This window comes from Toxotes jaculatrix, chromosome 19, assembly GCF_017976425.1.
Source record: "Toxotes jaculatrix isolate fToxJac2 chromosome 19, fToxJac2.pri, whole genome shotgun sequence".
NCBI lineage: Eukaryota > Metazoa > Chordata > Actinopteri > Toxotidae > Toxotes > Toxotes jaculatrix.
This window is the reverse complement of record NC_054412.1, coordinates 18,145,928-18,168,949: the sequence shown is the minus strand read 5'-3', so window position 1 is coordinate 18,168,949 and position 23,022 is coordinate 18,145,928. Positions and strand designations below refer to the sequence as shown.

Sequence of the window (23,022 nt, the reverse complement as noted above, 5' to 3'; positions counted from 1 at the left end):
ACAATCAAGTCAAAGTCACTGAGATCACATTTTTTTCCTCATTCTGATGTTTGATGTGAACATCAACTGAAGCTCCTGACCTGTATCTGCAGGGTTTTATGCATTGCACTGCTGCCACAAGATTGGGTGATCAGATAACTGCACGAATAAGCAGGTGTTCCTAATGAAGTGCTTGATGAGTATATCCACTGTATACAAGTGTAGGAGTACAAGAGACAACAGCCTGTACAAACAGTAAAACTACAACTTTGAGCTTGGCGGTTACATCCAAACCCAATCTGACATGGCTCACAACGGGTTGATTTGTGGTTTTTTTTTTTTGTTTTGTTTTGTTTTTTGATTTGTTTTCATTTAAAGTTCAACTTTAGAAACATGTTGAAAATAAATTTTATATTTTTTTTAATAACATATTCACTCTTTTGCAAGATTTGGATTCACAAAAAGTTATAGCTCCAGATGTGACATGGCTCTGATCGGAAACTTCCCAATTCGACTGTTACAACACGTGTCACAGTCGGACTGTGACACGTGTTGTTTTTGTGATTTTTTTTTTCCAAAGCATGACAGACAGTGTGTCTGTAATACTGAAAAACAAAGTCAAGAAGGTCACACAACATGTCACTCGTAGGTTGTAACCACTGTAAAGACAACGCAACTCCACAGATTAAGGAAAACCTTGTGGGGAAGATGTGTTTCCAAGGAGCAGGAGGAGGAGGAGGAGGTGGGGAACTGCGGGAAGCACACAGACATCCATCTTGCGTGTCAAAACAAGGAGCGAGACCGAAGGTGAGCAAGTTGATGATGTCATAGCAGACGACAGGCAGCGTGTGACTGGGTAAGTGCAGGGCACAGAGGTCAGGGAACAAGGCAAACTGTCCAAAGTAGAAGAGGGCCACACAGTCTAAAGTGTCTGTCTCACATCTCGATGTGAGCTTCTTTGGCTGGCGGTGTGTCCTTTAACGAGCCAGAGATGGTGTAGAACCTGCAGGGAGCATGAGGACAGGAGAGAACGCAAGATTCAGTTTGCTTTTTAACACATAAAACCATGAAAGTTCACTTCTGACCGATTTATGCAAGTTAAAAAACAGTAAAGCTAGTGCAACAAGTATAAGTAAACCTCTGGAGAAAACATCCATACAACGTAATGTTACACACACATTGATGTGGCATGAGCAGTGTCTGAAATCACTCCATCTTTTATTTATTCTCATTTGCTATGCTTTCAAAAGTGTAAAACATTATGCTATTTAGAAAACTACTGTGCCGGTTTACACCTGTAATCTCAGGTGCAACTGTTTAACAACCGTCTTTGATTTAAGAGAATGTTTTAATCTTTTCCGGTAAATCCCCACAAAACCTGTTACGGTTTCCTGTGAAAAATACCTGCAGGATCCCGTGATTTTAAGCATGTGTGTGCGTTTTGGATACTGAAGACATGCTCTGATGTACTGAAACAAACACATCTTCTCCAAAACCTCATTAATGCTCCCACGCAATTGTCATAGATCACTCCCATCTTAGGTTGAGGATATTCCAGTAAAAATAACTTTTGAGCTACGCTTTCTTCTCTTTCCAAATACTTTTCGTGCTAAAATGGCAGCTTCCAGCTCAGCTTTGTGGCAAAAATATCCTCCAGATTAAGTCAGTGAAGCATCCAAAATCTGTGCAGACAGTTCAACACGTGGCTTGATCAAAAATGCAGACATGCACCACTTCACCTTGTTAAAACAAGGAAGAAGAATGTGGGTATAAGATGATATTGACAGTGGTCAGAATCACAGGACCTGTGACATACGTATCTAAAGCTGTGAATGAGTTCGTGATTAGGAAGCATGAATGAAACATCAACAATTAATCAGCAACAAAGACTAGAAAAACATTTCAGTCACTTTTACCTTGACTTTCTAAAATGCCCGCGTTTCTTCAGGGCCTTAAAACAGGAGGATTTCGCGCAGGAGTTTTTCAGGTCCACCACCTGGTAGATGATGGGGTTGTACATGGCTGAGGACTTGGCCAGCAAGGTAGGAATGACAGACACAGGGATGGGCACTGAGTCTGGCTCACCAAACGCAGACACCACCGACACCACCGCATAAGGGATCCAGGCTACCAAGAAGCCTGCACAGATCAGCATTGCCACCTGGGAGAGGATACAAAGCAATATTCATATCACAGATTTGTCCATAACATGATTACTATGATTCACTCTAATGTCTCACCCACCTTTGTGAGTTTCATTTCAAGGTTGTGGTTGTTTTTGATCCGAGCGTCAAGTTGCGAGATCTCCTTTGCAGAAGACTTGACCTTGAAGATGATCTTGACGTAAGAGAAGACTATAATGCCGGTGGGGAGGACGAGACAGAAGAACAGGATGGCCATGACGAAGCTCTGGCCGGACACAGAGGCCTGTGCCAGCCACCAATCCAGCGTGCAGGAAGTCCCGAAGGGCTCCGGGGCGTAGTTTCCCCAGCCGACCAGGGGCATGGTGGCCCAGAAGGCTGCGTACACCCACACAAAGGCCATGCACAGGAAGGCATGGTGGCGTTTTAGCCATGTGCCTGAGAGTGAAAGAAACTGAAACTCAGTCAAATCCTGACAGCAGAACCCACGGATCACATCACTGCATCAGGCGTCATGTATTTTCCACCTAAAGCACCACATCTGCTCACATACATCACATCTGTCAAACCGTTTCATTCAGGCTTGTCGACAGTGTGCGACCGTTTCAGACATTTCTACACGACATTTTAAAGAAGGAAATGAACCCGAGAGGGCTTTAGCACATGGATGCCTGCTTTCTGCTACTCTCTTCTGAGAGCAGCTGTGTGAGGTTTGTGTGTTTGAACTGCAGATTATTTCAGTAAACCAGTTAGTGGTTGGGGATTAAGCACCTTTAGATAAGAGATCATTTCTGTTGTTAAAGTTAAATTGAAACTTAAATTTTATTTTGTTTGTAAGAAACAGCATGAGATGTGGGAAAAACATAAATTAGCAGCTGACAAATCTGCAGAAATAATGTCAACATGGAGCAGAATCTCAGAGGAAAGTTTCCAACATTTGTGGAATCTGTGACCAAAGGAACTGAGGCTGTTTTAAGAGCAGAGGGAGGAACTACCCAGTAATAGTATGGTGTTCTTGATAAGAGTATGTACATGTGTATGTAAAGTATATGTGTGCAAGACAGGCCAAAACATATCCTGTTTAACACAGGCATAATATTTGCATCCTATAACTAGAGCTTAGACAGTTGGAACAAAATGGAAAAGCCGACCAGGCCACATGTGGGGGCGCGGGGAAAAAAATCTCTAAAAATAATTGTCTATGTAGGTGTACATGGAATTGAAATGTTTAAGAGACCCTGTTAAAGGGGATACTGACGCACCGTATCTGAGATGGCAGATTTTGAGGTACCGGTCCAGGCTGACCATGGTCATCGTGATGAGGCTCCCGCAACCGAAGAAGAAGCCCGCCCAGCCGTAGAAACGACAGCCCTCCCAGCCGAACAACCAGCGGTGTGAGAAACTAGACACAACGAAAAAGGGCTTTCCCGTCACTGCAAGGACGGAGATGAGGAGGAGGACGATAAAAGAACAAGAGGCATGAAATAGAAATCAAAAGGAAGAAGAGGATGGGTGGGAAGAGAAGGAGGAGGGGAAAGGGAATGGGAGTGAACAGAAAGGTGAAGAGTGGGAATGCGGTTGGAGTAAGAGAGGAAGGGGTAAAGAGACAAAGGAGAATGGGGAGAAAAATATTATTATCAGTTCTTTAGGTTAAAGTTTCAGAAAATCATTTAAACACCAGAAAGTTTCAGAGGGTGGTTAGTTTAGAGCCACTTCATAAAAAAACTATTCATAATCATCATAACCCATTAATAATTGCTGCCTCTCCCTTCCCAATTGCCCAGTATGTTTCTCAGTCCCACATGTTAAAAAACAGATAAGGAAAACTGATCTAAACAGCCAAACACACTTGTGATGTTGTTCCTTAAATGGAAACAACAACACACAAGTTCCCACGAATGTGTTGCTCCTGCAGGTTGTTTTAGCTTTCACCTTCTGTCCAGTTCATCCTGAACCAGCTCCATGGGGTTTAGGTCTGGAGACTGTGCTGGTCTTCATCATGTGAAACTACTGTCTGGTTCTTTTGTCCTAATGCTTTGGGTCATTATTTTGCTGCAGGATAAATTCCTGACCAGCCAGCCTGTCATCACAGGATGTAGTAACACAGTCTGTTCCAACACAGCCTTTGTACAGACAGAGGGTTTGTGTCTTGGTCTTGGCTGTGCCTCTCCCTTGTGTTTTTTGTTTGTTTCTTTGTGTATCTGTGTATGTGTTTGTTTTGGGCGTGGCAGTCCGTTTCCCTCCTGCTGCCAATTCACCTGCTCACCTGTTACCCATCCACTCATCGAGTTCCACTCTCATGTTCATCATACTCTGCAGTTTCCAGTCTGTCTGCCTCCACCAGCACCTTCTTTGTCTTCTTGCCTTTCAAGGTGATATTCATGCTCCCTCCGCCTGCTCCACTCCACTGCACCAAATATTCACTAAAGCTGCTTCGGAACGGCTGAAAATCTCTTTTAGGTCTAAACTCTACACAACAGGTTTGTAAGTAATCGACAAAAGTTGTAAGAACTGTTTGCATCAGCTTTCAAGGCTTCATTTACTTCTATCTATTCCTGCAGAGAATGGAAGTAAATGTTAAGACATGACTTGATCCCTGAAAAACGTCTGTTCTCTATGAAATTTGCATGAAATTTCTATGGTGACCTAAACTTTTATTTACGGTTCTTCACTGGACTTCAGTTGCTGAAATTTCAATGAAAGCTAGAATAATGTACAACTGTATACACACTGCATCAAAACCTACAACTGCATCTACATTAGTACAGGCTGCTTCAAGCTTAGGCCACAGACTGTTGAGATGACACAGAAGTTAAACTTGCTGGCCCTGCCTTGAGATTCAATAAAAGACAACAGGCAGAAAAATCCCAGTCAGTATCTTGTAGTGTTGATGACAAAAGCCCCTTTCTCCTTTCCAAGTATTTCAGATTCAAAGCATAAAAAGCACAAATACATGTGACAGCTCTTGTGACAAGAGTGTCTCATTACTGAACAGCATAAAGGGGAGTAAGAGCAGAGAGGGGAAGGAATGCTGAACGTTAATATGAACACAAAGGTATAGTATGAACTCTTGTAGTAAAGCTTCCTTGAAAGGAAGCAGCCCTAAAACTTTTAATGCTATGCTATATTCACGAGATTTGTGCCAGCCATTAAGGTTGGAATACCCCCCACACACAACAAGGGTTAATAAGCTCAGTACAAGGCTCCAGTGTATTCCTTAGTGACTCCCTGATTGCTGTGGTGTGTGTCAGATGTGGGCCCTCTTCCTGGAGAGCTGGACAGGCCAAGAGCCATGTGGCATGCAAAACCCAAGCGGCATAAAAGGGATAAACATCAAAACCTCTCGAGGCAAGATTGCATGAGACATGGCATGAGCCAAATGTTTTCTTGGAATCACTGAAGACCCAGCGGGGCATGTACACACGCTTGCACACGGTTGCTCACATGTTCGGAGGCTTAATAGCATTTACACATTTCTGAGTCACAAACAAATCAGGCAACTGCTTTGTTTGCCCTATGGTTTGTCTAACCTAGTAACAGCAACCGTTAATGTCATTTGTCTTCCAGCTCACATGGAAGGGATTTTTTTGCATAAACGGAGAGTATGTACAGAGTTGACCTGTGGTATCTAGACTCTGAAACGGTCACTCCCAGCAAACATTCATCTGCAAATCTTTTGTGTGCTTCACCCCAACTTTACATCGCCTAAAGGCAGCTTTATGAAATGCAATGTGAACAACAACAGCAGCAGCATGTGACTGCAGGAGCAGGCACAGATTGACTAAGCAAGGAAGGCTTGAGTGAACGTTCCCATTGTGGAGCATCTTTTGGCCATGATTTGCAGTGAGTTGAGCATGTCATGTATGACTGTAGCAGCTCTCTCACTCTCTGTCTGAACCAACTTGCAGAGATTGCTCATTTTCCTCGAAGGAGCCTTCATTTCAAGATGGTTTCTCTTACATTCAGTACATTCATTTATGCATATACACTGCACCTCCATTAGGCCCTTTGGTCACTGCAGTCAAGGGAGAAACATGCCCAGAACCAGGACTGTGACATAACCCTTGCCTTGTCCTTGACACTATTAGGGTGAATGGTCCTGAAGCTGTCACTTCATGTACACCAGAACTAAGAGCTGTGTCTTGATTCCCTGACACAGGGATCAGAATGGTGTCTTGAGTCTGTTGTGGACAATCCTTTCACGTATTTTAGTTTTAAAGGCACATACCAAGAGCATAAGCAAACTCTTGTGGCTTGACTTGTTACTCATTTGCGTGATGGGACCGGCTTTTGTAAGCTGGTGTTAAATATTTGGCCTGGTGGTGGCACAAGGGGAAACGTCACCTGCCTTCAAATCAGTATAAGGATTAGGATTAATCCTCCAGGGATCATCAATATCCATAGTGAATTTCATTAAAATGAGGCCGTCAGCTTCCAAGTTATGTCTTGTAATTGACAAAAGTGTTGGTCAAGTGGAAATACTGACCTGGTGGAAGTGCTTAAGGAAAGACTGGCAGCCACTATAACCCTATGGAAACAACCCAAGTACCATGAATATTCATACTAAATTTCACATATTCATACTAGATGTCAAAATGACTTGCTCTTCACCAAAGTGACAGGAACCACAGGCCAACTCAATCAACCAGCTGAATGACCTTCTCATTCTTGAGTCCTGCAGGGCAAAAACTAATATCAATAATGGAGAATGTTCATAATGTTAATGTATTTGGCCTCTTTTGATCTGGAGAGCGTCAGATCTGGATTGTTCTGTGCACGTATGGACAAGACAAGGTTATTCTCACCTAACAACTGTCGCTGTTGCTTTTGTTTATTATCATCAGTGTATTTTATCTTGAAATGGCATAAAAAAAAGACCGCAAGATGATATAGCTGGTTTTAGACACCTTAAGAGACTAGTTTTAGTACATTATCATTCTCATGATGATCAGGGAGAGCATACCACGTCCTGGTAAGCCCCACTAAAAGGCTTAACGTGAGAAAAGGTCAACCAGAGCAGGATTAGTGAGGATTAAAGCACTGAGGATGACATCAAGTTTTATGCAAGGTAAAAAAAAAAAAAAAATTAACTACTGTTTCAATTGTGTGATTTCAGTTTCAAATAACATCTCGAAAGATATTTTTTTCAAAAATTTTTAAAACACAAATAGTTATTTTTTTTTAACTTTCAAATTTGGATTGTTTATATAAAATAATTTTATTTCAATAGCATAAGTATTCTAAAAATAAATTCTGACACCATCTTCCAGCCCCGAGAGGCTTCCATAAGGAGGCTGCTTTAGTTAAAGACAAACAGAAGTCACTACTTAATCCAGATCCCACCAACACAGCAACTGCACTACCTAACAGATGGGTCCATGTGTTTATTCTGTTTTCATTGAAGTCTATGCTATAGTCAACCAACGCCATACAACAGCCGTCATAGGAAGGTCATAGGAAGCAAAGCCAGTACAGGTAATGGTATGAGAATATTTACAATTTTCCCTCTCACATTGCAAAATCAGGAGCCAGTCAGACCACTTAAGACTTAAATGGCATGGCCTTGTGGTAATGTAAGTGTGTGAGAGTGCCACAGGTGAGAGTGACAGACCATAACAGCAATATACAGTATGTGCCTACGGTGTTGATGGTCGAAGCAAACCATTCCACCCCCAGCCTCCATCCCTTTCCATCAGTCACTAGAAGAATATTTAAGCCCCACTGACAGAGTCACTGTGTGGATACCTGTGGTATGACTGGGCTATAGCAGCTCTCCTATAAAAGGTGTGTGTAGGAAGTGTTCTTATATAGCTGTAGCCATGTTGTTTATAGCGTTTGTCAGTCCTATCACTGTCACTCCTATCTTCCTCCTCCTCATCCTCCATCACTGGGGACACATAATGTCCAGTGGGGTCCCTACACCAATGCAGCGGCACGTTGACGTTATCTGTCTGTTACCGTTACTAGCCAGGCTCAGTTAGCTTACAACCAGAGGTCTCCAAACCACGGTTCAGAGGTGCAGTTCTGCAAAAGTAACATTACAGAAGCCACACAAAATGGATAAATCATGAAAAGAAAACACCAGTTATTAAAGTTGTAGGCTATAACTCACCGATCAAATCAACTCTCCAGCTTAGAATCAGTGTGAAAATGAAAATTAAGAGTAGATCATGATCTAGCCTAGAAGATTCCTTGCAATGTGAAATTCAAATATTACCTAGCAGGCTTTTCACTGACCAAGCACCTCATACTGTGGTGCAAGACAAGACTTACATTTTTTTTTCAATTATTCCAAAGCTTTGCTGCAGGACTCCAACGCCCTCTGGTCCAACGAGACTGTGTGAGTAACAGAGATGGACCAGCCTGCACCTCTCATCATCTCACCACAAAGATCTGTCTTTGGAATAACAAGCACTACACTCACTTCATGTGCACACATCAAAGACACAAAGCTTACTAATGCAAATATACACTGCTTTGATAGTGGAGTTGGCAATGAAAAGAAATATCTACATCTTCTGTTCTATGATTTATGTTCTTGTGACAGATGTAAATATGATATTTTCTGAAAGACTGTACACAAGCAATATTACATTTTAATATTGTGGCAAACTGATGTACACTCCTGTACACTTACTCTCATTCCACTGTGTGAAAACACTGCAGGATGTATACTGCCAAGAATAATCAAGACAGTACTGAATGGAAGGTGTTTTTAATGAAAAGCACTTCATGGATGCAGGTATGAGAATGAGAAGAAAGATGCAAAAGGGAGATGAAATAGGAGATGTGAAAGCATTAGCAAGCACATCCAGCTGACGTGGAGCAATGTCAGGAACACCAACAATCTTTTGGAGTCGTGTTAAGATCTGACAAATGTAAATCTCATATTCACTCACTTTTAGCTCTGTTTTGCTGTCAACCAACTCTTCGCGGGGAAGATCTGGCTTATTAGCATGAAGCTGCTGGAAACAAGGTGAATTACTGATACTGATGCTCTACCTCCATTCATATTCACTGTAAAATGCTGACCCTTCCTATCATTATCTCTGATTTTAAGTCAAAGGTGTATGAAAGAGAAAGAAACAAACAAAAAGTAAGAAATTGTTTCAGTACCTACAAATATTTAAATTGTGTTTCTTATCCTATACAACTGTGGATTGATTCATGAATGTCTATTTTCATTCATTGACAGAATTCAGCCATGGGGGAACAGTGCAACATCCACACTAGAGCTGTCTTGTAATCAATCTTCAGTCAGGCAAACAATAGGTGCCTACTAATTCTAACACTGGTGGAGTGGAGCACTGAAGGCCAGCCGATCAACACACACTGCAGCACTTCACAAAACTCTTGCAAACTCTAAAGAAAATAATGTGGTCCACAGTCTGTTTCAGTTAAAAACACCCTGCACGTGGACAGCATTGTGGATGAGTTTCACTTGTAGCAGCGTAGCAGCAGAGAGGCTCTTGATCAGTAAATGAAAAATGTCATTTAAATATTCTCCTACAAGCAGAGCGTAAAATACTTCCAAATCACCGGTAATACACTTATTATTATGGCCCCTATATATGCACTAATCTTGGCATAACTAGTTTCAGCTACTCTGCATCCTTTAAATGAAATTAAGTGCCCTCAAGCTAGATTTGTTCATTCCTGAGTCTTGTAATTGTTTTACCAGTTCTTTGTCAGCTGTGGCTGTCTGGCCTTATTTGTGTGGTTTTCCTACGCTAGGTTGTGTGTTTGTCTGCATATGAATGTCTCTTCAAGAGGAGATCTCAATCTCAACGATGCTGCTTAATTAAATAAACTTTATAAACTGCCAGTTATGTTTCACATTGCATTTCAGTGGGTGGTTAGAGCCTGAAAATACTGCCAGCCTGTTTTTCCAATTGTGAATCAGTTTTGAATGGAGAACCTATTCTAAAACAAGAATAAGAACCAGAACATGAGATTCCCACTGCTAAATTTGTAGTTTAATGCAATGTTGTACAAACTAAGTGGATTGTATAACATTGTGGTTGCATAAATAAGTGCTGACATCCATTTACCCCTATTTGATAATGCCTCAGCCTGTGCCACTTTTAAAGACAGAAAGTCAATGGAGTTTTGTATGAAGAACCAATGCAACGCACCAGCACCTGTATCATCGTTGGCAGCAGCATAAACCTCTGCACAGCAAACTACTAAAGCAAACTACGCCCAATGAAAATGTCAAATTCAAGACACAACACCGTTATGAAACAGCATAGCATGACTCGAAGTGTCCTGGCTGATTTAGGACATCAGTTTACCAAGACATTGCAACATTTAGGCCAGTTTTCAACTGGTGGATGACCCATTTTAGAATAAAACTCTTCATTTATTCTCAGTACACTGATGTCATAATTCACGTCACAAGGCATGAGAGGAGAGCAGACTTGTTTAATAACATTTATTATGAGGCAGGACTACTGTGTAAGTAGCTAGAGGGAAAACACATGGGCTGATAACCCAGCTTTGTTCGCTTTCTGGACACACACAGTCTCTGTTGAGTTAACTTTGACTGTGTCTCAACACAGTGGGGCATGCACAGGTCACTGATGTATGCTAACAACAGAATCCATACAGGCAAGACAGATGAGGTCAGAGATCATCAAATGCCAGCACTTTATCAATGAAATGATCTAAAAGGTCAAAACACGGATTTAAAGGCAGCTTCCATTTTTCTGGGTGCAGCTGTGTACCAACAGTTTGTCTTGGTTACACTTTTGTATTTTGTAAATTGTCTTTTGACAGGGAACAAGTCGATGTGGGAAATGATTTGACCTTGATCTTGAAAGATCTCTTCTCCTCAGTGCCTCGTAGTTTCTGCAGCTGTACCCCCCCCCCCCCCCCCCCCCCACCCTCCCATCATATCGGAAAAAGCCAAAAGAACACAATGGCCTAGTGTCTCATTATGTTCAACTCACTGGAATGCTAACATTAAGGTTTGTTTTATCCAGAAGGGCTAAGAGGGCTCTAAGCTAGCGGCAGCGCCCATTAATCACATTTTGTGCTGCAGCTAGCTGATTTTAGTGTCAGGGACGGTTGTGATAGTTTATCTATATAAAAGTCAACTCATCTGCTAAGCATATAACAGAAACCACATGGCAACGTCACAAACCAACATCCTATGTTAGCGATCTATCATGTCCACGCTCTCTACTGGGTTGATTTGTGCATGGTGCAATGTTATGATTCTCTGTAAAGGCCTCTGAGCTACAATTTAATGAATGAAAAGATTATAAACGAGTGTCATGCTGGCTTATACATTTCTAAAACATTATCCAACATTTTTTCATATTTTTTTTTTCTCTGAGTGTATACAGTATGAATCCTGAGGTGAAGGGATCCTTAATTCCTGCTGAATCTGATAAACTGGAAAACATACCATACATATAACCCTATAACCCTAAAAACAACAGTTTAAGATAATTCAACTTGTTAGCAAGCTAGTTATTGGATAGGCAATGCCATCTCCTAGACCATAGCTGCCTAATGGTTATTGCTCACATCTTTCTACACCTCCGCCTAGAAACGCAGAATTTCTGTCAACCCCAAGGTGAGCTTAAAGAAACTCCTCCAGAGCCACAAGAGGAATTATTCAACCATTTTCACTGAGTAGTAGTCCCTATGACAACTAAAGTGACCTTTACGTGTAGAATCAGTTCCCCCTTTAGCTGAAGGAAAAATGTGTTAGCCTATGTTTCATAATGTGACAGCGTCCAGTGATGAGAGAAGACAGAATCAAAATCTAAATGTCAAAGTATTCCCGAGGCCAGAAGTGTGAACTAACCAAGAGTCAAACAATCACAGGCATTATTTATGGTTTCGACAATTAAATGGGGAGAACAGCATTTTGAGACGCAGTGCCACATCATGACGAGCATTGGTGAAATAGAAAAACAAAATGAGAATTAATGAAAAGGCAGCCAGCAGATAGACAGCCCCACTTGTTTTCCCTCCAGTACATGATCAAGCCAAATATCTGATATGCTACATTTGTACTTTTGATGATTTTATGTGAAATAGTCTTATACATTTAACATCAGATCCAAATTGGTTTTAGACAAGTACCTGATTAGATTCACAGTTAATTGGTAACGGTGATGGCATACAACAGAGTATGCCTTTAACTGAAGAGTAAATCTATCAGGGTCTTGATATTTTGTCAATCACTTTTTGCATAATTCTAGTTTTAAACCTACAGAAACGTGCAATTACTTCAGAATTGAGTACATTTCTGAATGGGGAGTATCAATATCAAGACCTACTTGACTAACTAGGGTCAGCCTATGTGTTACACTGTCTAATCCACAAACATCATAAGTCTATGTGTACAGTTACTGTAGCATACTACACTGTGGAGGTCAGGAACAGCACCTGTGGACTGGCAGGCTCACAGCATGGCCAGGGGAAGGAATGTGTCCAGTTTGGGAACTTCAGAATTCATCAGAACCAACACAACCACTGACCTCTTGCATGCACTGGTGCAGTTTGCAGCTGAGTGATGCAGCTGGGATGAGAGTCAGAACCTCCAACTCAGCTGGAAAATGGTAGATTGCCCCTCTTGACCTGGGACCTAGTTGCTGCCTCAAGTGAGGGAATTTAACTGTCTTGAGGTCATGAGTGACAGTAAAATGTCAAGTGAGACTGACAGATGGGCTAGTGTAGCGCCACTGCACCACATGCTGTGATGAAGAGGGAGCTCAGCAAACAAAGCTTTCCATTTACCAGAGGGTCAACGTTCTGGCCTGGGAATGCTTCAGCATCCCTCAGGAGGAACTGGGAAACACTGCTGAGGAAAGTAACCTCTGCACTCCCTCTTTTAACCTAACCACCTGACCAAGCATTGTGATAGAGAGCCCAATAAATACAATAGAACTTTTGTTGAAGTCGAAGTCCAACTGTTACAGAGGTTTTGTGCAGTTACCACAGAAGGTTGAGGAGTTCAGTAACAGTTCTCCAAATACAAATTTTGTCTCAACTAAGATGATTACTGTCCACTGCCTAATAAAGCACTCTCATACTGATTTTCATCAGTACTTGACTTATGCTTGACAGTGAAATAATGCAAAGTGAGTGAGTGAAATGTTTTACAGTACCTGAAATGCCAAAGTCAAAAATGGCTAGATTAACAGTCATGAGCTCAGGCGGCTTCAGCTTGGTCTTGCGTTTGATGGTCATATAAATGACGTAGCCATTCCCTGTTGCTGACATTATTCCTGTAAGAGAGAAAGAGAGAGGAGGCTTAAGATAATACCATTTACACCTCTGAGACAGCTGTTATTACTGCCTCTACATAAATTCTAATGCATTGTGGATATTCAATTTGTAATGTAGGTGATAAAGCAAACATGAATATTTGTAACCTTGACTGACTCTTCTAACTCAAATATTGAGTTATTGTATTCAAGCACCATGTAAATTAGTCAGGAAATACTGGCCAATAGTCAGTGAACAATGCAGGTCGGTTATTGACACGGATGTAATTATTCAAATGGATAATGTTTCTATGATCGTTCATAGAAACATCATAGAAACTATCATCATGAAACATCATACAATAACAAAACACACCGTGGATTAAATGTCTCAGAACATTCACAGAAAACAAGATAAAGTAATTTTCTCATTGCATCTATTTAGGTCAACTGGTTCAGTTCATTAGCTTTCTTAATGATGCATCATCACATAGTCCGGACTCTTAGTATGAATAGAGGTCTTATCTTCAGCAAATCTCAGTTTTAGACTATATGTAGTTTGGTGGGCATACACTAGCAGCAGGGGGGGAGACGGTAACCAACTGGCCAGCAGAGGCTTGGAAAGATATTAATGGACGAGGAGATCTTTGAAGTTACTCGCTCGTCTGAATGAAATAGGTGGTGGTTCAGACAAGACGTCCCCCAGAAGGGGGGCATGTCCTGTGGAGGACATGCCAATATTTAAGTATTGTTTGCACAAGCTGAATTGTACCCAGCTGAAAAGGAAAATCTTGATAAAGTTTGACATTTGGGCTTCTTTTGTCCAACAAAGAATGTCTGTCTATGCTGTCTGCTCTCTGACAGGCTGAATCAATGTACATAATAGGCCTCCTTGGCCCCGAAGAATTCACCGAGTTCAATATTTTGACTGGAATTCACGATCCTCACTACACTGAAAACGGAAAAGTGTCAAATGTTAAGTGTCACTTACAACAGGATGCATTATTAAAGAGGAAAAATGGAAAGCTGGGCTGTCACGCACTTGTCTGAAAATAAAAATGTAGGAAATGAGTGAATCTTAATGAAAGGCCAGGTGATTTAGAGGAGAGAAAAACACGCACAGGAAGCATACAGTCACTGCACTAATCCCAATATTCTGAACACAATGCTACACATGAGAAAAGAATAAAGTCACCAGGAGAGCTACAGAGATGAATATCACCAAACATAACATAACATAAACATAATATCATTTTCTACCGAAAAACGGAGGCTGAAGCCAATATTGCAAATTACTACCTGGAAGATGTATTAACAACAGTGGCATTATTTTGGAGCCAGTTCTCATGATATTGATTAAAAGTTCCTGGATTATCTCTTATTCCTGCATGATACAACTAAAGCAATAAAACGTTCCATGTCAACTGTGTGTTTAAAATACTATTACTTCTTTATCTAAACAGATAAAGAAGTATTTCTCTTAACGTCTACACTAAGAAAAGCCTCACAGTGCTAACAGCACCCTATGGTTTTTGAAGAGGCAGGAAGAAAGCTAACGTTATTACATAGCTAATGTGTTAGCAGCTTTTTGCTAATTTAGTCTGCCTCCTCTTTTGTGCAGGTAGCATACGATGGCTAAGCAGAGCTTTTCCGTCTGCGAGAAACTACTGGCAAGTTATTGAGAGCAGTGAGACAGCATACAGTACATTTACGGGCCATAAAACCAAAACAATGAGCTATCAAGCTGCAGTGAGCTGTGCAGCTACATAATAATTCTCCACGGGATATGTCAACTTCAAGCAACCCCTTTCGTAAGTATGGTACTGCAGGGATTTGATTCATCGTGAACATAAAAAAATATTGATTGGAGGAGCTCAGCTAACTTGAAAACTGGCAATAGAGAACAATGTCTTAATCCTGCTTCGTACCACAGCTGCGTTGTATTATGTGTTTGAGTTTCTGATATTAAATGCTAGACGTCCAAAGATTTTCTGCAGTTGAATGATTCCAAGTCAGAGATTGCAATAAATACCAGCCCAGCACCATTAATTACCTTATGTCTAGTCTGGGAAGCCATTCAGCTGTGAAATGTGAAATCAGAAGCCTGTATTTTTTTATTCAGCCCTGCCATTATGTGCTCAATGCACTAAAAGAGTCCATCAATGACCTGGTCATTGGTGGACTGCTTTTATTTCCTCCAGGCTTTATTACTGTAACACACCAAGCACTTTTTAGGAACACCTGTACACCTGCTTATTCAAGCCGTAATCCAATCAGCCAATCATGATACAGGCCAGGAGCTTCAGTTAATGTTCACATCATGCATAAGAGTGGGGGAAAATGTGACCTCAGTGACTCGGCATGATTGTTGGTGCCAGATGGGCTGGTTTGAGTATTTCTGAAACTGCTGATCTCCTGGGATTTTCACACACAAGTCTCTAGAGCAGGGGTCTTCAACATTTTTCAGGCCAAGGACCCCAAAACTGATGGAGAGATGGAGCAGGGAGCAGAGGCTGAAGACCTCTGCTCTAGAGAGTTTATTCTGAATGGTGTGAAAAACAACAAGCATTCAGTGAGCTGCAGTTCTGGGGACAGAAAGACCTTGTTGATGAGAGAGGTCAGAGGTCAATGGCCAGACTGATTAGACCTGACACAAAAGCTATGATAACTCTGATAACCACTCTGTGATGAATCACAACTGTGATGAATAGAAAACTATCTCAGAATGAACAACAACCTTGAGGTGGAAGAACTACAACAACAGAAATTTTGAGTGTGGAAGGCACTATAGAAATAACATTGAATTGAAAAAAAAAAAGGTTCCACTCCTGCCAGCCTACAACAGAAATCTGAGGCTGCAGATGGTAGGGTCACCATTTGTTATCAACAGCATGAATCCATGGACCAAAACTGCCTTGTGTCAACACAACAGGCTGGCATGCAGGAGTATGGAAACCATGTCTGTTTCTTCATGGCCAGAGTTCACCATCTTCTAATGGCTGTTACTGTTTTTAAAGCCACACCAACTCTGCCTATCAGACAACTGTAGCTCAGTGATACCCAAATATTCATTTAGTGAGTAAATTGTTGCTCAGATCTTTTGCTATTGCTATTGTTATTGAGATCTGCTCCCAAGATCTCAATAACAATAGCTAATGATTCAAAGGCCTTGAAAGCTTCCAATTTGTAACCATGGAAATCTTCCCCATCACTAAAGCTCTCAACACATGACATGAATACAGCATTATTTCTGAGACTAAATTCAACAATTACTGCATGAAAGGTATGTTTTAAAAAAAGAGCCTTGTATTGTATTGAGTCTATTACTGTGCCTAATTGCCTTGTATGCCATGGTTTATTCGCTAATTGTTGTTCAAACCATCACTGGAGGGAGTAAAAAAAAAAAAAAAAAAAAAAAAGGTCCTTACATTTCCAGAAACTATAGGCTGAAGAGAGGGAGAAAAAGTGAAAAAGGAGAGTGGTGAAGGAGAAAAGCATGGTTACAAACACCCCCATGTCATCTCAAAGCTGCATCCACACTCTCATCACTGAAGTACAGGAGCCTCCATCTAATGGCCTGAGACTCTCCAAAAACAACTAAACAGATTCTCATGGCTTATTGTTTGTTCTCTTAGCTTCATTATTAACAAACTGCTCAGTTTACTGTGCACAACAACGAGACAAGCATACAGCAGAGTGAAGAGACTAACATTTTAAGTGTACTTTGATGCATAGTGTCTACCTGTACTGTCCTGTCTATGTGTTGTGCTGAACAGCGTTAACATAAACTTTACAGCCAGCCAAACTCCTTTTCAAGAGCCAGGAATCGAGCGTACTTGCTCCTTTATTTACCTGAAGAAGGGACAACACTGAATCGGAGTAAAACTAAAAGTGAAAAGAGAAAACAGAGAAGAAACATTCAATTAACCGGCAAGTTTAGCGTTTAGCGCTCACATGACTGACGAATAACGTCACGTTCATTCATTCATTCATTCATCAATGCATCAAAACGTCACAAAAGTTATCAAACTCGTTGCATTTAACTCATTAACACATAGGAAACCACAATACACTCACAGTCAGTGCTTTCTGAGGCCCGACAGATCATAAATAACGTTACGTGAGAATTATTAGCATCAAACTTTATGCTTTTCGTTAGCATTTCCTGTTCGGGTCCGCCGAAGAAGAGTTACTTCCTTTACTTAAAGCGTTAAAATAAAAGTCTCACTGTTTACATTACGAAACTCTAATATAGCAGAAAAAAACTCTTTATGAACCGGTAAACACACATTTTTTCTCTTTCTATTTTTCTACAAAAAACTCAAATTATGCACGAAACAATTTTTGGGCAACACACTATCAGTACAACAGAATCATCCAACAACTACTTTGAAAATATGTCGACCAACTTTACGCGAATATGTACAAAATATGTAACACAACATAATATGTAACCACGTGGGGGACAGCATTTTTTCTCTGTAACTTGTAAAAACAAATAATAAATCCAATGTTTGTGTGCAATGTGGAAAGGGTCATACTACACCATATTATATTCTGAAATCAGTTTTCAGGATCAGTTTTTCTTTGTAAAACAGCCAACGTCCTCATGATCTGAGGCACAAACATACAACGTTTTATATTATGTTCTCCCCAGATTATCTGGTCTGACAGTTTACTAAATGTCAGTCATGTTATAAACGATGAACGATGCATGATGAACATGTGATCGTCAAAGCAGTCATAGGAAATCAACCGGAACAATCGAATCAAATGAAAAATTAAGTCTTGATGACATTTATGGAGAACTGATAACGGCTGACAATGTCATGTATCCAAGAGTCAGTCATGAACTTCTGCATTTGTGGACTCTGGTGTGACTAAAACACACCAGAGTCTCTTACAAGTCCCTTAATTTACAGAAGGTCAAGAACGACCGCCCCCCCACACACACACACCATTCAGTCTGGTAGTGTGATAATGCACTAAACACAATGTGGAAATACACAGGACTAACTTGGAAATGTATTAGACACGCTTGAAATTGTCCAATGTGCAGGCTTTGGTAGAAGTAAAGGGAAAACTGGGATGAATATTCAGAGGATGGAAATGTAATGTAACCACACCTTTAATGTGTCTCAACTTAGCGAACAGAGATCTGCTAATATTTACAAGGGTGATAATAAGTTTGCAGTAGAAGGAGTCAGTTTTAGAAAACCTGGCAGATTTATTTTTTAACATAAACCCCTTCCTGCATTCACACATTTAGTGAAGCAGTGTCTTAGACCTCCAGAAAGTGGTCCAGACCAGTGATGACAACATTATCACTGTAAAAAAAAATTGTGTTTTTAATTACATTTGGCTAGAGAGGCAAGTGGGGATAGTCCAATGCTTGCAAAACCAAATGCTTGAGTGTGTGGGAGAACAACAATACACACGCCCAAAGCCTGAATGAAAATGAAAGTAAAGCAGAAATATGATGCCAGGTGAAGCTGATCCTCTACGATTTGATTGGTTATTTGCCACATACTGTTAAGGTCATTTGCTGGCAGTGGGCAGAATTTAGTATTTCTTTGTTAAAGAAGCGAACTCCTGCAGTCACCACATACAAAAAGAATCATCCTCTACAGCACAAATTTGAAAGTCTGCCTTGTGAAGAAAAACTGCAGATTAAACAGCTGGATGGCCACAGAAGTGCAATGTTATAAAACAAGCTGCTGGTAAAAAGCAATCTTTCTGAGAGGACTGTCAAACATGAAAGCAGCAGGAGTCATCTAGACACTGTGCTAACATGGGGCTTGCAGCGTACACAAAACGTGGAATTAAGCAGATTACAGCAAGTTGAGGAGACCAGGTAGTCAGATTATCACCTGTATTAAACTGTGTGGAAAATGTGAAACAGTGCATTATGTCAAATTGTGTATTTTCTGGTTTTACATCTGCTGGATGTAGTGGTTTCCCCACCACTTCTTGAACCTAAACGCACCACAGAGTGTATGATCGATTCTGGAGCATTTCTCTGTGTAAATGAGTTTGCATGAGCACAGTCTGAAAGAATGTGTGGGATTTATTACCGTTTATATTCGATCAAATCCAATTTTCTGACGTCTGGTGGGCCATGCATGGACTTATACACAATATTATTCAGGAAAAAGCCAGCAGCACCACCTAAACTTACTGTTGTAAACTATGCAGAGCAAGCTTGCACATGCATGTGCATTGTGAGCGCAGCCACACAGCTATTAATGCAGGTACATTCTCTTATCCGAGAGCTTTCAAACAACACCACTATCACTTCCAGCATCTGTCCACTGAGCAGCTCAGAAACAGGAAGAAGAAAACATCTATTTTCTATTCTCGCAGCTTTCTAAATAAAATAAATCCTGGCCCTGGGTCAACAACAATTAACCTCTCAGTCATAAACCTGCTGCCCTGTCAGCTGTTTTCCATTCAACCTGTTTGATCCACACAAATATCTTTTTCACTCCTGAATAAACCTGATTCATTCCAAATATTTATGAGGCTGTTGAAGTAAAATGGCAAATTAAATTAATAAAGAATACAATGAGCGCACTGTACATCCCCTCATTTCCATGCACTCATATGATGCACAGCATCAGGAAGAGGAATGAAAGCAAATAGAGGCTCTCAGCCAAGACCGGGCTATTGGAGCATTCCCGCATGGAGCCATGTGGGAAAGTGGATCATATAAATGCAAAACCACACATGGAATTATAATTGTACAGAGGCCCCCCAGGGTCAGCTGAGAACACAAAGAGATATGCGTAAATGTGCACTCTTGTTCTACAAACCTGTGTGCATAGTTTATAAAGAAGTTGCAAATCCATGCGCACAGATTTGTAAACAACTTCTTACCTCTTCCTCCATCCAGACGTTTCTCTCTTTGCCTTTAATGGAGCCTCTCTCTTATTTAATAGCAGTTATTGTGTTTTGAAGAGGTTGAAGCTTGACACACAATAAATGCCGCCAACAGTGGTGATCAGCTGATCCTCAATAGCCATCAAACACATTCACCATTGTCTTTGACTTGTCCTATTGCTGCTGCCTAGTGTAAGAGAAGCTTCTCAATTCCACCAAGGGATCAATGTCCCTTTTAAATTTAGAAATAGAAGCATTTTATGAACTGTCTTCACTCAGATAACTCCTACCTCCAAAATTTAGGAGAGCTCCAGGGGTGTGGACAGCGAGATGATTTTGGATCACTGTCAATGAGCTTTTCAGATGATACATCCGATCAACTTCAAATTTTGCGGGTGTATTGCTGAGGACGGGAGGTCAGTAAAAGGACGCCTGATGCACGCTAACATAAATACTGGAATTTAAATCTCTGTTTATATACCAAAAGTGCATCTCAGTTAAAGTTGGTAGCAATATTGTATTATTATACATTAGTATACCTCTTATTTTGATTTCATCACGTGTGTCTCACCCTGTCTTATCTTAAATGTTGTCAAACCATTCATGTAACACCAGACTACATCACTATGCTCTAATATTTTAAAGAGGCACATAGTGTATTTCTTTCCTCTCTCACCTTTCAAATTAAGTAGAGACACAGGGGCCTACAGTATAATGTAGATTAATGCGGAGTGGAGGCAGCAACTCACTTGTAAACCCACGCAGTAATACTGTAATGCATGTAAAGGATTTTACTTTTAATTTGACGATTTGAAATGATATATAATCAAAAATAATTCAGTAAATTAAACACCTATCGTAACGTAAATCAAGGTAATGAATGTCAGTTTAAGCTTCTATTTTAATGCATATTAGAATATATGCATTAATATGAATGTAAAGCTGCAACTTGTAACTCCAAACTGCAAAAACAGCCTTGGACAGACATATAAAAGGCCGCCCATCCCTCCCACATAAGAGGCTTAACCTGCCTTTGTAGTTGTTTCGCCTCATTTTGTCATCATTTTGCATCATGCACTAATGCACTTGCAGTAATCCATCCATGATACAAACAATTAAACTGTGTTACCATATGAGTTTGGCAAGAGGGAGCACCAGGGGTGGCCAATCAGAGTCCAAGGGGCAGGGGGTGTCTGTGCCAGCCCTGCGGCCCCACCCCTGTCCAGCTCATGAGTACATCCAGTATTTCTATACAGCACTATATCATTACACAATCTAATACTACAACCCTGCTACGGTATTGTTATGGCACACACAAAAAAAGTGTGTGCAGTGTTGGGTTTATGTTCATGTTATTGGCTAAATGGAAGCATTACACAGAGGTCAGCCTGAAATCTCATTAGCTGCTTAAGAAAGTGTGTAACTGGCCTTCAGTTCATGCTGCCCATGCCTCTCAAGTCCCATCAGTTTTAATCTCCTCAATCAGTGTTCACAGGTCAGAAGGTTAAAGGTCAGCAGCCCTCTTACAAAATCCTATTGTATTTCAGGCACCTTTATGTTTATGTTCTCCTTCTATTTGGTTGCTCAAAATGCAGCAACTTTACATACTGAAGGTTTGCCAGTCAGTACTGAACTTATACTGTGACCAGGCATGATCTCATCAATGGCCCCCTTTGTACTCCTGCCTGCCTGAAGCCGTTTCTAAAAGGATTTAATTACCAGGAAGGGGCAGTAATTTGATTTGCTACTGAGTCGTATTAATTGCAGTCAGTCATCTGCACATTGGGAAAATGTAGTGTATAAACACTAAATGTAAAATGTACACGAGTACACTAAAACAGAAGAGATTAAGCATAAATAAATGCTTACATAAAGTCCAAAGACAGTTTTCTGTGGGCCTAGATTGAATCAATCAGATAATTTGTCCTACTCCTATGCTCCACAAGTCTTGTGGAGTGTGGATGACTAAAGAATAACACTTTGAAGTGCACTGGTCACATCTGTCATTGCCTTGAGGGATGACAGACATGAAATGCACAGGTCGATCAGGAGCGCAGTCTGCTAAAACAATAAGACTGCGTTAAGGAAATCCAAGAGTTCTTGGATCTTCTGTCCCTAACCAGAGAACATAAATATCATCAATATATCTGTGTCAAAGCCATTTTTTACTCAAAGCCATTTCACAGGTGGAGGGAAAAGACTTGATAACATCCAGAGTTTGTTGCTCTGGGTTGTGGAGTATCTGGTCATGTGATATTTTATTCATGCTATTTTATCTCGGAGCTATGGTAGACTTCAAGAAGTCAAGCTAAACCTTACACACAGCCGCCTGTGTGTCCTGCACACCAACATCTGGAGAGTTCAACCAACTAACATGAGAAAAGCAAACTGAACTGCTTCTTAACAGCCTCATAAAATGTTACGTGTTTTCTGGCACCAATGTTCAGGCATTTATTGCATGCCACAGACTCCTATTATATTTTTCTTTACCCTCCCTCAAACGTGGGCGTTAAGTCTGATTGCAACAACACTTGATGTCACTTCGAGTGAAAATTAAATTTATGAAGAGATGAAGATGGAGCATTTTTCAAAAAAGAGACTGACCTATGATACAGATGTAAAAAGCTGCAACAATATCCGCCTCTCTGGAGAGTCTCGAAGCGAACGGGTCACCGCGGAGCAGATAATGAGGGACGTATGAGGGGTGTGGCCACGTCTCGTTCTCCATCACTGCCATCAGTGGGGAATTTCCTGTGAAGTGAAGGAAAAGGCTGAAACAATGAAGCTGCTTCCTCAGA

At 40.8% G+C, this 23,022-nt stretch overlaps 1 protein-coding gene across 1 annotated transcript in view; it reads right to left on the bottom strand.

Moving 5' to 3' along the window:
• Positions 1-680: 680 nt before the first annotated feature.
• Positions 681-23,022, bottom strand: part of opn5 (opsin 5) — a 35,328-nt gene continuing 12,986 nt past the window's right edge. The window contains exons 2-7 of the mRNA XM_041064693.1: positions 22,829-22,975; positions 13,247-13,366; positions 3,383-3,553; positions 2,224-2,558; positions 1,896-2,140; positions 681-982 (exon numbers count right to left, since the gene is read on the bottom strand). Of these exons, the coding sequence (XP_040920627.1) occupies positions 916-982; positions 1,896-2,140; positions 2,224-2,558; positions 3,383-3,553; positions 13,247-13,366; positions 22,829-22,961 (1,071 nt within the window). The 5' untranslated portion in view covers positions 22,962-22,975 and the 3' untranslated portion in view covers positions 681-915. The remainder of the gene's footprint in view (positions 983-1,895; positions 2,141-2,223; positions 2,559-3,382; positions 3,554-13,246; positions 13,367-22,828; positions 22,976-23,022) is intronic.